The 15,721-nt window shown below is 42.6% G+C and overlaps 1 protein-coding gene and 1 non-coding gene across 3 annotated transcripts; one reads left to right on the top strand and one right to left on the bottom strand.

Annotated features, from left to right (window-relative positions):
* Positions 1–1,045: 1,045 nt before the first annotated feature.
* On the bottom strand, positions 1,046–1,118 carry trnak-cuu (transfer RNA lysine (anticodon CUU)). Its single transcript has one exon. It is a non-coding gene; the product is annotated as a tRNA-Lys (tRNA).
* Positions 1,119–2,317: 1,199 nt separating this feature from the next.
* LOC143327015 (translocating chain-associated membrane protein 1-like 1) lies at positions 2,318–12,948 on the top strand. Of its 2 annotated transcripts, none has more exons than XM_076741130.1 (11): positions 2,318–2,796; positions 3,798–3,858; positions 4,003–4,124; positions 5,492–5,608; positions 5,699–5,757; positions 6,135–6,219; positions 7,024–7,094; positions 7,730–7,834; positions 7,925–8,068; positions 8,327–8,487; positions 8,624–10,637. In XM_076741130.1, exons 1-11 carry the CDS (start codon positions 2,677–2,679, stop codon positions 8,695–8,697), a joined length of 1,119 nt encoding a protein of 372 aa, XP_076597245.1. In that variant the 5' UTR covers positions 2,318–2,676; the 3' UTR covers positions 8,698–10,637. The 2 variants fall into 2 exon arrangements, with proteins under 2 accessions (XP_076597245.1, XP_076597246.1); XM_076741131.1 differs by having other exon boundaries at positions 2,385–2,796; positions 4,006–4,124; positions 8,624–12,948.
* Positions 12,949–15,721: the final 2,773 nt, after the last annotated feature.

Raw genomic sequence — 15,721 nt, 5'->3', positions numbered from 1 at the left:
TGGAGAAAAAAAGGAAAGAAATACAGGTAAAATGAGAAATTATACAGTCAAAAGACTTTTATGGTATGTTGTAAAGGAAAGAGGAGACCTAGAGTTTAGAGGAAGTTAGGCCTTTTTATGTCACACATTAATGCTGTTACTGTAATAACCTCAGTCGTGGCCCACTGAGTGTTTACCATGCACGAATATATGTACAAGCCTGTGTTCAGCAAAATGCAGTAAGTATAATAAAAAACAATGAATCAATATTTATCTCCCCATCTCCTCGTCCATGTGAAAGAATACAAAAATTTCAAAGTGATTTGAAAAATACTGGAGGAGCTTTATATAAAGGTTTTCCTCTTCAATGTCTGTGCTGTAGCCGTGGTCATTAATAGTTAAACACAGCTGGAACAAGCACCAATGTTCCGTGTCCTTTTGACATTCAGCAGCAGTATAATATTCTATGCTAAAACAATGAGACATAATGTAATGAAATCCCATATAATAACCCTGCCATAAGAAACAGTCTGGGAGACACTTGTTTCCTCATTTTGCTCAGACTGAAGCATTTTTTGACTCAGCTCTGGTAATGTGTAAGATTGTAATTCATAGTGATACTGGATGACTCTGGATGACTGGACTCCTACTCCTCGACCGGTGTAAATGGGATGTCCAAATATAGGAAACACTATGTTTAATGTAAAGCAATCCATAACACACCAACACAAACAATGGCCTCTAAAGCTGCCATAGAGTTACTCTACATTATAGCACACTTCAGTGAATGCAGTGTTAGATTATGTTTGACTGTTCTAGGCATTTCCACTCTTTTACTCATCCACAGATGCAAGAGGGGTTAAAAAATAGGTAAAATCCTTCAATATAAAGCAGATAGTTATGATTGTATCACACACGACTGCCATCGTCGTTGTTGTTCAGTGCCCTTTGTGTTGTGCCTTGTTTTCACAAAAACTGAGTAGTGTTCACTCGCGTTAATATCGTAGACAGTTTGCTGTTCTTGAATGTGCAGGAAATCCATGTTAGTAAGGGAAAAAAAGTACTGCGCCCAACGTGGGGCTCGAACCCACGACCCTGAGATTAAGAGTCTCATGCTCTACCGACTGAGCTAGCCGGGCTACAAACCGCCACCCACAGGGCCTCTTTAGATCTCTTCACAAACAGTGCCACACAGGATGTAAAATGTGCTGGTGTCCACCATTACTCCGAAAAAGGGAGGGTTATGTCCTGCTGTCTCGGTTCTGTCTCATACTGACCTCTAGCGTCAAAGAACAGGAAGTGTTATGGTTCGCTCGAGTGTTGAGTTAATAGTGTTATAACGTTACGGCATTGGTTGACAGCCCTATTAAAGTCGCTGAAAACTAACATTAGCTAGCTACATTTTACTTGCAGCAAAACCCACGAAAACGACTCGCTTTTGCTAGTGTGTTTTTAAAGCGTTCTTTCTTTAAACAGATAACACTGACCCTAAAACATCGACGAAAACACAAATTACCACTTAATTAAGCCATTTAGCTATTAAGCTGTTAAGTGACGGCTGTGAAAACGTTAGCCCATATTCGGTAATTATGCGTCATGTAAATGTTAATTGACTGTTGATTTTCTCCGTAAATTTTCCGTGAATCCCCACTAATTCAGAAGAAACACACTGAATCCACCTTACCTGTTAATTGGCTGTAGCGGAAGCGTTGCCAAGCAGACAAAATTGACACTTCCGGTCACAAGGGACAGACAGAAGTAAAAAGAAACCTACCCACAAGATGGGACATAACTATGCACATAACTATGAAGTATATTTTGTTCTGTGTGTAATATTTTGACCCCACAATTGGTTAAACTGTATGTATCAGCCTAAAAGTCCTGCATACAAATCCGTCTTGAGTAAAAGTGAAATTTTCAGTGATCTACAGTGAAACTGTGGAAATGATGAACAAAAATCCTTTCATCCAATAAGCAATCTTTATTTTCCATCAGAGACAGAAGAGATGTCCCTGGAACAAAAGTGGTTTATAATATTAAGTGTTCAAGGAAAAGAGAGAGCATTAGAAATACTTGATTGCCTCCCTGATGTGTCTTATCTAATAAATCGAATTACTATTATCCTGCTGTTCTTGGGGCCCCTGGGGCTCTGACGCTCTGGTAAAATTTACCTGTCTTGCCCAGGTGGTAATCCAGCCCTGCTATTCTGGTATACTTTACCATTTCCAAACAGACCCATCGATTCAGACAGACTTTGCTGAAATATTATACATCCCCAAAAAAGTGTTGCATCAGTCGAAGTATTTTACATTTAGCTGTTAGCAAATTAGGAAACGGGGCGTTTCCATGGAGTACGTGAAGGCACCACGGGCCTGGGTTCTCCTTCTACGTCAATGACACTGGGCGGTTCATGAATGGGGTTTTGAAGTGGGAGGGCCCGTCATCTGACTTTACCAGGGAAAAGTGGGTGTTGTGCTGTAGTGTTTGGTTTGATGCGATGCATCTTCATGACTGTTTTTGAGCACATGAGCAGCGGGTTCTCTGTGCTAACGGACCGCAGTGGAGCGATCAGCCCAGAGCAGAGCGAACACCCGTCAGTTGAGACGCGCAGGCCAGCGGGGGAAAGCTAGCTCCAGCCCAGCGAGACTCGGTGACGGCAGCCCGCAGCCAGAGAGGGGAGAGCCGCGTCGGTGAGCCATGGGTTTCCGCAAGAAGAACAAGAGCCCGCCGGTGCTGAGCCACGAGTTTGTGATCCAGAATCACGCCGATATGGTTTCGTGTCTGGCCATGATTATCCTCCTCGGCCTGATGTTCGAGGTACTGTGTGATCGGACAGGAAAAGCGCACGAGCTGTGGTTAGCCGAGTGATGTTAGCTGCTGCTAACTATCGTTAGCCGACATGACAGCAGCACTCCAGGGGCAGGGCGCTAGCGTGTCTCTCTCCTTCCCTTCTCATGTGTCTCACTGATTACCAAAGAAGATGGCGAGGAGGCCCACTGGCACAGCTAACAGGTCATTTTACCAGTCGGCTAGTCCATTGCCTCCATAGCAAAGCAATACATTTATCTTGCCATTGGTAACAAAGATGGTCAGGCTCAGAGTGTGTGCATGCTCCACATTTGATTACCAGCCCTTTGCTTCGACAGAGCAGCTATAGCTGACTAGTGCCTAGCCACGTTTGAATGAAACAAGATAGCGTCCCCCACACTGACCTGTCCCCACCCAAACCCAGCCACCAGACTGAAAATACTGTGAAGACTGATGAGATTGTGTCTTCATAAACCTTTATGTGTCGAGATCAAGATGAGCTATAGCTTTGCATAGAGTGATCAGTGCCTGTATTCAAGGAGAAAGAGAAGCCCATGATACACACTCACCAGGCACTGAGCAGTGGCAGTGAACTTGAAATATACCTCATTTTGCTAGAGACCCTTGAGAGCCCCACCAGGCAGCCCCTGGAGGTCTCCAGACCCTAGTTATGGCAGTCAGTGGATTCAGGATCTTGCAGTGACACAGCAGTCCTCTCTCATTGCACATGTGCACGAAACGCTGACTGAAATTTTTAAGTGTTTGACAGTTAAAAGATTAAACGTGAATGCAGCCATTAAGATATTCTGTTTATGCACGCCTGTCGAAGAACGGTGTCACGACAGAGAGTAAGGTTCACATGAGGCATTATACACACATTGATAATGGTGTTTGTTTATTATCTCAAAGGCTTGTGCTTCCTTCATGTGAAATATGTCAGTGGTCAGTGACACACCTTTCCTCTGACTCAGAATCAGTTCTTTAATCCTGTTTCTTTCCTTGTGTTCCAGGTCACAGCGAAGTTTGCCATCATGTTCATCACAGTCCAGTACAATGTAACACAAGTTCTTGGTGAGCTGACGTTTTTCAGTCCAGTAATCATTTCAGTATTTTAAACAATAGTTAACTGCATTTCCCTGCATCTGATTTCTGAATAAATGCCCAGCACTAGGATTTAGGATTTAAGCTTTTAACTTTTGGCCTCTGTTTTTCTAGCAGATGAGAAGAGTGAGCCAGTGAACCTGTACCAGTATGGCCCCAAAGATGTGGCCACAGTGTTTTTCTACCTGCTCATCGCGGTCATCCTTCATGCCCTGATACAGGAATATATTCTTGACGTGAGTACACCGACATCCAAACGCAGCCGCCGTCACGTTGTTTATTGTTTGGAACACAGTGGCTTACTGTTTTGATCTTTTTTGATGAGGGAAACAGAAACCTTTGTGCTCACTACAGTCGCCTGTCTGGATTTTCACTTCAAAAGCATCAAATAATGCCTCACGTGTTGGCTCTGCTCTGGTCCATGACGAAGTTTTGGAGAGCCGCTCGTAGGTAATCAGGTCCAATCCTTCCAGCTGCATGTGCACTAAAGCAGAATGACTGAAACCGTGCTCATGTTTCCCCTGGCATCTTCTGCCTTTGAAGTCAATCCTCAGTGGGATATCATTAATACAAAAAAATATATTTTTAGATATTTTTATTCCCAAAATAAAAATCTTTTTGTGGATCACATTTACAAGGTTTTTTTTCCTCTCTTAAAGGAAAAGATCCCATTTTTTTCCACATCTGTCTTAAAACAATAGTCTAGTGCCCATGTGAGCGTTGAAACAGGTTTTGCATGCTGTTCTATTTGTCCTGCTCACAGTTGCGTTCCACTTACAGTCAAAGAGATGGAGCACAAAATCCCCAGTCCTCATTCTGTGTGGAAATACACTCAGTGGGGTTCAGTGGAGGGTCGACCCACCAACCCTGTGATTAACAGATGACCCGCTCGACTTCCTGAGCCACCCAGAGTGTGCTTTAAGGTCAAAGAACTACAATTACAACATTTGTACAAAAAACAAACAGTGGAACACGTGCACAGCTTCTCTATTTGTGCTGATTATAATATACTGTATGTCAGAGCTGAGGCAGTTACAACAGACTGTTTTATATACAAGCCTGATTCCAAACAAGCTGGATCGTGTGTAAAACATAAATAAAACCCAATGTGATAACTTGCTAATTCTTTTTGACTTATACTCACCTGTTTGGAACGTTCCACAGGTAAACAGGTTCATTGGTAACAGGTGATAGGATCATGATTGGGTATGAAAGGGGCATCCTGGAAAGGCTCAGTCGTTCACAAGTGAGGATGGAGCGACGTTCACCACTCTGTGAACACATGATTGTTTGAAGGATGTTACTACATGCACAGCACTTTGTAAAACCCTTGTCAGTAAACACAGTTTGTTTGCCAATGACTGCATTCTGTTTTATTTTCATTTTACACAGCGTCTCAGCTCTTTTGGAACCTGGGCTGTATTTAACCTCCTGTTCCTCATAGTGAAAATTCATCTACAAATGTCTGTTTTGAAATGAGATGAGTCACAGAAAAAAGTGACGCATACTTTTATAATAACAAGTAAGGCACTAAATGTTCCCCCGCATCAGCATTTGATGTATCCATGCGTTCACCCTGTGGAATATTTTTGCATCGTTTCAGAAAATGAACAGGAGGTTGCACCTGTCAAAAACCAAACACAGCAAGTTCAACGAGTCTGGACAGCTTGCGGCGTTCTACCTGTTCTCCTTCATCTGGGGCTGCAGCATCCTGACGGCGGTACGAGGGTCAGGAGTCAGAGAAACACTTTGTCCCAGACTGCATTAGGCTTTTTCTTATCTTTGCGTATGTCTCTTTTTCTCTTGGCAGGAGGACTTTGCAACAAATCCGACTTTCTTATGGGAGGGTTACCCACACACTCACATGGTGTAAGTTAAGATTTACAGACGCCCTACACATCATAAGATCATGTTTTACAACTCAGCAATTAAATCCAATTTTAAATGGGTTTTTCATGAGGGAAGCATTTCCATTCAGACGTGTTGAGCTTTGATAGTTTTAGCCCTTCTCTTACAATACATGATGCACTCATAGATCAGTGGGAGCTTCTGTTTATTTTACTTGATTGTACTCTCTTCTCATTTGTTTGCTGGTGTGACTTGTGCATGTTACTGTTCTTTAAACAGAAGTTACAGATCAGTGCACCGTGCACCACGTGATCCATTGATATTAACATGATATAAAGCCTGTCCATGCTGAAATAACACCCGGGCTCTTACCTCTGCACAACCTGTTCTCTGTCAAGTTTTCAGGTCAAGTTCTTCTACATTTGCCAAATTGCCTATTGGCTCCATGCACTTCCTGAGCTGTACTTTCAAAAAGTCCGGAAGGTGAGTTCACTTTAAAAAAAAAAGAAGAAGAAGATGTGAAATGCTTCAGGTTTTTGTATGTTGCAGAGCAGCTGCTTCTTTATGTAAATCAGTGGTGTTGTATTGCAGATGTGAGGTGACACGTTGGCTCAAGACGTCAAATTTAATTCAGAACTCAAGTGTGTCAACAGTAACACACCAGACTATGAAAGAATTTGTTTTGTTAGTTATTAAGTTGTTTTTTTTTTTTGTAATGGCCGCTGCAGTCTGTAGCATATGATGAGTACAGCGGTGTGTACACATCGGTCGGTTAATGTCCCTCTGGCACTGCTAATCCCTGCTGGGATTTCCACGTGTCTCCACGAGGGGTTAGCTGCCAGCTGCACAGATGTGCACATAGGGGCTGGGAATACATTAAACAACCGCGCCTCTGTTGCAGCGCTTATACACCAGCAATGTGAAATGTTTTTTTTTTTTTGGTGGAATTAGCATGAAGAAGCTGTCACTTATCATTTTTGTAATCCATTGAAAAAGCATTTTCGTTTGAGGTTCGTCGGGTAATGCATGTGTGTGGAGCTGTTTGCTGATAAGTGTACATACATTATTTCAGAGTAAATTGGAGCTAAGCGGTTGTCGAGGCTCAATTTGCATAGAAAGTATAGGAGCGTCAAAGCTAAAAGGTAGTTAATGAGTCCCGGCTGTGTTGTAAAAGTTGCGGGCTTTCCTCGAGAATGTTTACAGTAAATGAAATGACTGAAATCTACAGCACACTTGATGCTGCTGCTGCTAACACAAACTCTCTCCTCCTCTGGTGTGTCTCTACAGGAGGACATCCCCCGCCAGCTCTACTACATCTGCCTTTACGTTGTCCACATCACCGGTGCCTATGTCTTAAAGTGAGTGACATAATTCATTTTTCTGAGCGTGTCTTCCATGGAAATATTCCCAAAGGGCGTACTCTAGGTACATCGCTCATAAAGATCTCATTTATCCTGATCATGATTTGATAATGTTTCCATCTGGTGCCTGAAAAGTGGTTTTAACTTTTTACTGGGGAAAGCGGTGATGCTTTTTTTCGCCTTTGCAGGAAAGTGTATAAATGTAAAATCAGTGCGTCATTATGCGATTAACCACTTGCACAGTGTACCTGACACTAAGCTACTGCACTTTATCTGTGAGTTTATGGAGAGACTGTTTTCGTGTTTGAGTGGCGGCTCAGTTTTCAGTTCTCATCTAAACTCAAAGCCAGGTCACATGACTTTTCCTGTGTAATGAGGAACTGATACCATAAGAGTTCAGGCTATTTTAACCCGTGGTCCCTACCTGTTTTTTAAAATGGAGTCTTTGCTCATCCTCTTTCCTTTAAGACGACTGATCTAAAATCCTTGAATACGATGAACTGCTATGAAAGCGTTTCACATCTCCTGGTTCACAGCCATGTTCTGTAAGAAGAGTACTTTGTCTTTATGTCCCGAGTCGTCCTCAGTTAAGTCTGTGTCGCTGTCTTCCCTCTGCATCCCGTTGTGTTTAGCCTCCACCGACTGGGCCTGGTGTTGCTGGTCCCTCACTACCTGGTGGAGCTCCTGTTCCACGCTTCACGCCTCTTCTACTTCAGCGATGAGAACAAGCAGAAAGGGTATTGCTGTCGTGCACATAACAAAGAGGTTGCCATTTTTCTCATTAGTATGTGATGCTGACCAGATGCAATCTCTTTTTTTTCCTCCAGTTTTACTCTGTGGGCGCTGCTTTTTGTCATCGCCCGCCTCCTCACCCTCACCCTCTCAGTTCTGACGTTTGGCTTTGGCCTGCCCCGTACAGAAAACCAGGGCTTCTCCCTAACAGAAGGCAACTTTAATGTGCTCACCATAAGGCAAGTCCAGATGGCGATTAACAGGAAGAGCCCTTAATGTCTTGTACTTAGCTCACTTAAACAAACAAAATGGCCACAGTTTTGTTTTCCTGCTCACAAGTTAATCACTTAACCTTTTGTTCTTAAAGATTTAGATTTTCATTCAGCTTTGGATCATTACAGTGTGGGTAGTACATGCAAAGGAACAACGCTGAACTAGAGACAAGTCAAAACAAAGCACCAGTTACCCCTTTAAAATGTGTCCTCCCCACCCCTCAGGATGACCTGTCTGGCAGCTATCTGCCTGACACAGGCCTGGATGATGTGGAAATTCATTAACTTCCAGTTGAAAAAGTGGAGGGAGCACAGCCAGAACCAGGCCTCAAAGAAGAAGACGGTCAGCCCAAAGAGCAAGCCTCACAAAAGGGAGCCCACAAGGGGTGAGTCTTTAAGCGCCTCAGCGTCTGCTCAGGTAGACAGCATGTAATCCTGTGTTTCAGTTTGTGCCTCACGCACTCAGATTTCTGCGCAGTCTCGCTCACATTTATCTAAAATCACTTTCTCTTGTCTTGTCAGGAGGTGCTGCCAACGGGGTTGTGAAGTCTGACGATAAAACATCACCACGGGCAAGAAAAGCCAAAGCTTCATAGAGGTGGAAGAAGTGGGGAAAAAACTGAGTGAGGGAGTTCTGACAATGTGACATTATGTCTTTACACAACTTCAAATTTTGTCTACTGCTCTCCAAATCAAACGTTTAAGCGCACTAAGAAACCTTACATAACTGTCCCTCTGGGGTTGAAACTCCTTTTTGACAAAGCTCAGTGTTACTGTCCGCTAGAAATGATGTTTATTATTAATTTGGGTTCTGTGCAGATGGGACGCTGGCAGGGCAGTGTTGGTTTTGATGCTTTAACAGGATAGATTTAGCTCTTCAAAGTGTCCTTTTGTGTAAAGCTACGATCACTCGCCGGGTACTTTGAACTGAGTTGCTCTTCAGTAATTTGACATGGAATCAGCTGACGTCACAGTACCTTAAAAAAAAAAAACTATTTTGACTTCAGGGCAACTTAATATACAACCCCAATTCTGAAAAAGCTGAGAGGCTGTGTAGAACGTACAGAAAACAGAATGCAGTCATTTGCAAACAAACTGTGTTTACTGAACGGTTTTACAACGTATACAAAGAGTCCATGCAGTAACATCCTTTATCCAATCATGTGTTCACAAAGTGGTGAACCTCGCTCCATCTTCACTTGTGAACGACTGAGCCTTTCGAGGATGCCCCTTTATGATACTGTCACCCGTTACCGATGAAGCGGTTTACCTGTGGAATGTTCCAAACAGGTGTTTTTGGAGCATTCCACCACTACATTGTCAAATAAATTGCCACTTGAGTATATGTCAGGGAGGATCGGCAAACGATCACATGTCTGTTTTACATATGTTTTACATGACGTCCCAACTTTTTGGAATTGGGGTTGTAAAGCGTTAATGTACAGATGAAGTGTATGGGGAGTCATTTTAAGTTTGGGCCTTATTCAGTTAAACTCGTGCAACAGGCCACCCAGAATGAAGCCTTTCTTTCAGCACTTCGACGTTCTGCTGTTGTCAGGAAAACATCCTAAATGAATTGCTCCTGAGGAATATGTGTGCTATTTAGGTATTTGGTGTGGCTGCAGCCAGAAAACTGAAGCTTGTTCTTAACTCCTTGACCATTTACTGCCATTATTTGACAGCCTCTGCCTTTGAAATCCAACATGTTTCAGGATTGAGGCACCTTTGTAATTTCCTTTGCTTTTATCACTGGCCTGGTAATCAGCTTCACCCTGTCACGGGGGCTCATCCAGGTTAGGCGACTTACCACGAGGAAGCTGTACTGTAACCTGTGATGCCGTACTGTATGCACACAGTCAAATCTTTATAACAGCATGATTGGAAACTTGAGCAAGAAACTGTGTTTGAGGCTGTGATTCAGTCTTCTATATGGTAATGTCAATGCATGACGGTGTAAGGCTAAAGACTTTATGGCTAGTTCCTACCTGTGCTGTTGAGTTTGCATCTCTCTCTCTCTCTCTCTCTCTCTCTCTCTCACACACACACACACACACACACACACACACACACACACAAACACACAAGCATTCAGTGGCCTTTTAACAACTGCTGCAAGAGGTTTGATTTATTTATTTTTGCCATATACTACAGATAGCTATTATTTTATATCCTTTGAAAAGCTATAACCAGCAAACACAGCGGTACATAGCAACTGCGTTTAGTTAATCCAAACAATACAATCTTTCTTCAAGTGTCCTTATACTGTCAGTGGTTTGTATCACTCGTTCTGCTTGTGTTGCGTTCCGTCTGCCTTCTGTGTTTGCTTTTTTATTCTTGGGTATCAGGGGACAAGCTGTTCACCACTTACACTATAAGTTACCCATGGTGCAATCAGAGGTGTGTTTGTTCGGGGGTGTGTTTGTATGCCTGTGCACTTACTCGTGTGTGTACAGTATGGTTTCGCCTACCGTGTATGTGAATTAAGTGGGCGCGAATGACGACGGTGATGACAGTGATGTTTATAGCCTGTCTGGTTAAAAAAAACAACAACAAAAAAAAAAGGTTTCCCATGTGCAGAGCATGAAATGTGACAATCTGTTCATTGACTCCTGCCCCGTTCGCTGTATTTCACGATCACATCCTGTCTTTTCGTTCACTTTGGTCGGGCCCCGTCTCCGAGCCCAGCGCGCTTCAGTGTGTGTAAAACACTGGGTTGTGGAAAAGTGTGCGATTTATAGGTTACTAAATGCTTATGTGTTCGACGTCTCTGACCCTCAGATGCCCCTTCCTGTGTGAGAGAGATTCTGTGATTTCTGTTTGCCAAACGTGGCATGTTTGGTCCTCCCTGCTTCACCTTTTCAATGATCCTGACATTGCTAGCGGAGCACACGTATTGTACTGTTGGCCATGCTCTTTCCTCTCCAGGACCTAGCCCTGCTCTACTACTAAACCACGGTGCATGTGAAGCTCTGTGCAGACAAGACTGTGCTACCTGTCTGCTGACAGTTTGGAGTCTTTAGTCGAGAGCAGGGAGGAGATGCCATTCATTTTTGCTCCCTTTAGCGCTCCTTATTGGGACTTTGGTGGTCTTTTGAAGCCCTATGTCTGTGTATGGCAGTGTCATAGGAGGGAAGGAGGAGCAGAGGACTTATGTACCAGCCTGTTATTAAACTGTCTCAGATGTAAAAGAGAAAAAAAAAACTGACTTAACCCTACACTGTACTAAAATATGTGTCAGATTTTTAAGCTATTTTTATAGAGGGGGAACTGTTGAAATTCACTGTTGTTCAGTACACACGTGTGAATATTTGTTTTGCATCCATATTGATATGAATTGTTTTTTTATATAAGAATGAAGCTTGCTGAACTGTTAGCGTGGGTATACATTGTGGTATGAGTGTAAAAACTTTACTTAGCCTAATGGTTTATTTAACTTCATGGCCTTATTAAAGCAAAGTGAACTCAATTGTATAACAGTGCTCAGTTAACACTTTGCTGCAGGTGAACACTGCAGCTTTCACACATACCTGTTTTATTATAGTGAAATACACCGTCATACTGCATCAGTTAAAATATGTGACCCGAGGAGCACATGGTCAGTATAGTGTTTTATTTGTTCCAGTCCTGCAGGTGTTTCTCAGTACTTGTGATTACAGGCCCGGATGTAAAACCCCGATTCCAGAAAAGTTGGGACGTGAATGAAAACAGAATGCAATCGTTTGCAAACAAGCTTTAATTACTCACAACAGTTTTACAAGGTGTTCCTGAGCCCATGTAGTAAAATCTTTATCCCATCATGTGTTCACAAAGTGGTGAACCTCGCTCCATCCTCATTTATGAACGACTGAGCCTTTCCAGGATGCCCCTTTCATACCCAATCATGACACTATCACCTGTTACCAATCAACCTGTTCACCTGTGGAATGTTCCAAACAGGTGTTTTTGGAGCATTCCACATCTTTCCCAGTCTTTAGTTGCTCCTGTCGCAACTTGTTTGAAATGTGTTGCTGCATCAAATTCAGAATAAGCAGATATTTACAAAAATCAGTGAAGCTGATGAGTTAAAACATTAAATATATTGTCTTTTCACTGTTTTTAAGTTGATAATATGTCAAAAACGATTAGTAAATGATCACATTCTGCTTTATTTATGTTTTACACAGCATCCCAACTGTTGTGGAATCAGGGTTGTAGAACCAACAAGCTGCATTTCGCAGAGTGAATCCATCTGTAAGCTTCTCTTGCTCATCAAATGTCACACCGTGCAACAGTCGGCAAACGTTTAGGCTCCGAAACATGAGCCACTCTGCAGTTCATGGTCCTGTTGCTTTGAGACACAATAGCCTGTATAATCCCACAGGAATGCACTTTTTTTGCATAATATGCATTATGTCGGAGCACCATAACACTGCTCTCTTGGCCTGATTCTGCATTGACTCTCAATGATTAACAAAATGGAGTTGCTCAATTTTAAACTGTGTGTATTTTCTAACTGTTGAAAAAAAGACTGCAATGATTCAACTGTATGAGCAACCTCTAGGTGGCAACAATCATTAATGCATTTGACCATGAGATCACTTAAAAAAGTAAAAAAAGAAAAAAAAAAAAAGACCTGCACAGCAGAGACACATGTTTATTGTATTCTATTCATTCATTGTCCATTGTCCTTGATTTGTTTTTCTTTTGCTGCTTGTTTGTAGATGTTGCGATATATTTCCTTTTCAGATATGTTGTCTCTGAACTGCTCTGATGGTATATATTTATGCAAGTTCTTGTGAGTTCTGATCATTTTTTCTTTGTCACTCTTTTTTTTAATTTCATGTTTGAATAAAGCTTTTATTCATGACACAAACTTGTTGAACACAGTTTTTACTTACTGTCTGCAGGTCGAGTAGTAGAATTGTATCCATGGAAACCACATAAAAAAAAACATTGCAGTTTCAAAGTGCACAGTAGATTATGAGAGCTGTAGATAATTATCCACTTATGAGGTGAACCAGCATTGAAAATGTCATTCATAAAGCAGGGATATGCACAAGATCTTGGGTTTTAGAGGCTTCCCTCTTCCACCTCCTGCTCATTACATCTTCCCTCCTATTTAACTTAAGGATATATTTAGAGACCTACTTGATTTTGAACATTTTTCATTTATACTTCCCTTTGGGGATGGTGTCAGGAGAGGAGAGGAAATATTGGCAAAATCCTAGTTCTTGGTTAATTACCACCAGGGGGCAACAGTGAGCTTTTTGCCTGAGGGACAGGAGCAGTCTGCAGGGGCATAGCTGCATACAGACCTGCATTAATAAATCACTAGTGAGAGTGAGAAAGACAGAAACATTGTCTTATCAAACAGTATGCAGCTCAACACTCTTCAGCAGACTTCAGTGTGCAGTAAACCAACAAAATGAGGTAACTGATGGATTTATCCACATATGACGGTACATTTCTGAGGGTACTTTGATTTCAGATGGGGGACCGCCGCCTCGGCTCCACTGTCATGCAATTTGACTGGCAGGGCACTGTAAACACGACATCCGCGTCCACGGATCGTGAGGAATGAGGACGACAGTGAGAGGAGACACCTGCAGCTCACTGCTAATGTGTTGTGTTGTTTTAGAGTAATGGCTCTTCTCTGGGAAATCAGACAGCATGATGGATCAGTGGGAACCAGAGAGGCAGGCTGGAGCTCTGCAGGGTCAGCACAAGGACAGGAGTTCACACACATGCTCTCCATCACACACACACACACACACACACACACACACACACACACTGATGGCTGCTTCCCCGACCCAAACATACATGACCTGAACCTGCTGAGGGTGTGCTTCAAAAGCAAACTTGCAGAAAGAATCCAACAGCAGGGACCTGGTAAGGCGAGGGGGTGGGGGTGGGGGGGGCACTATCCCCCTCTTTTTTTTCTTTAATTCCTCCCCTTCATCCAATGAGGATAAATCTCTCGCTGAATCGTCAGTATTATGTGTAATTTCCATATAAATTAGCTTCATTAAAAGGGGAGTACTTTCTTATTTAACGAAGCTCATTTGAAATTCTGTATTTAATAAGACATGCAATGCCAGACTTGCAGACTAATAGCCAACAATTAGCAGGACTGGAGCATGTGTGTGTGTGTCTGTGTGTGTGTCTGTGTGATCTCTTGTAAGTATCGTAGTTCCTCAGTGTTATTTTCATTGATTGTCTCAAATGAGCAAATTGGGCAGCAGCTGCTCTACCAGCCAGGTTTACTCGCAGTGATCCATGAAGCACGGCGGAGATCTAAGACGTTCATGACCTCACGGCTATTTGCCAGAGTGCAGACGAGAGGGGAGTGTTTGAGGTGAGCGACAGAGCAGGTGTAGACCAGTGAAGGACAGTGTGGAAGGGCTGGAAACATCTGGACGGATCAGAGGAATGAGAATGAAAAGCAGACGGGAGCGAAGACTAAACGATAAAGGAAGTGAGAGGAAGAGAAACAGATGGAGAGCAATGTCGAGCAGAGTGCTGTGATTTACAGTAAAACCAAGCAGAATGATGGAGGGAAGAGTGTGTGTGTGTGTGTGTGTGTGTGTGTGTGTGTGTGTGTGTGTGTGTGTGTGTGTGTGTGTGTGTGAGCTGCCTCCTAAAATGGTAGACATAAAGAGAGGAAAGGTGAAATAAAGAGGACAACAGACAACAGCGAGATAAATGAGAGACGAAAAAGAAAGAGACGTGTTAGTCGGTATGTTGTCATTTGGCATCACACCTCATTAAAACCTTATTCAAGCTTTCTACCATTTAGTGTGTGCATGTTTGTGTTTGTTTGTGCGGGCGTGTGCGACGGTTTTAATCAGGAAAATCCATTTAGAACAAATTCTTATTTACTAATAGCTTACCAAAAAAGGAAAAATACTTCTTGATGCAAAATTGAGGGCAAGGCGAAAGGAAGAGTAACAATGGTAGACAAAAAAATTAAAAGGCTCTGAGGCTAAACTTTATTGCTTATGTGTGGAAGTTCATTAATGGCAAAACAATTGAAAGGGCGTAAAACAAATTTAAATGGAAATCAGTCTTCAAGTCAAGATTTGAGTGAGCACAGGGACAGATTTCTAAGCACAGAGCAAGTCCTGATGGGAAGCAGGGACAGAGTTGAGTGTTACAGATGCTTCGGTCCTGTTGGACAATCTCAGTTTTAGAAGTTTGTGTCCCTTGCAAGCAAGTAAAACGCAAATGATCTGACTTGGATGTAAAGTGCTGAGGCCCAGCCACACCAGCACTGTTTACAGTGAAATCAATTCATGTCAATGCAATTATCATTATCAGTGCAATGTGTTTGGTTCTGTAGTTTGGTTTGGTGAACTTCTAACTGGTGAATTCACAGAAATGACCGACAGCAGGTTGTCTTGACAGTGCTGACTTGTGAAGGGGCAGAGAGAGCGCAATGGAAGCCATCACAGCTAGCCAATTAGCTGTGAACCATCCATTTTTATCTAAAGGGACAGTCTGGATTATTGAAAGTGGGGCTGTATGAGGTACTTATCAATAGTCAGTGTATTACGTACAGTAGATGGTGGTCAGCATGCCCCCAGCTTGAAGAAGCGAGATTAATTATATAAATTACCATTTTTTCAAAGGAGTCTGGTT

The sequence above is a fragment of the Chaetodon auriga genome, chromosome 10 (genome assembly GCF_051107435.1).
Source record: "Chaetodon auriga isolate fChaAug3 chromosome 10, fChaAug3.hap1, whole genome shotgun sequence".
Classification (NCBI taxonomy): domain Eukaryota; kingdom Metazoa; phylum Chordata; class Actinopteri; order Chaetodontiformes; family Chaetodontidae; genus Chaetodon; species Chaetodon auriga.
The sequence above is the reverse complement of the archived record's forward strand: the minus strand, read 5'-3'. Positions and strand labels throughout refer to the sequence as shown.

Bases quoted from the DNA above. Each gene is read 5' to 3' on its own strand.
- LOC143327015 (XM_076741130.1), top strand. From the start codon at position 2,677: ATGGGTTTCCGCAAGAAGAACAAGAGCCCGCCGGTGCTGAGCCACGAG. The intron at 5,758-6,134 runs GTAAGTTAAGAT...TTCTCTGTCAAG, and splicing joins TACCCACACACTCACATGGT to TTTTCAGGTCAAGTTCTTCT. The intron at 7,095-7,729 runs GTGAGTGACATA...CGTTGTGTTTAG, and splicing joins ACCGGTGCCTATGTCTTAAA to CCTCCACCGACTGGGCCTGG.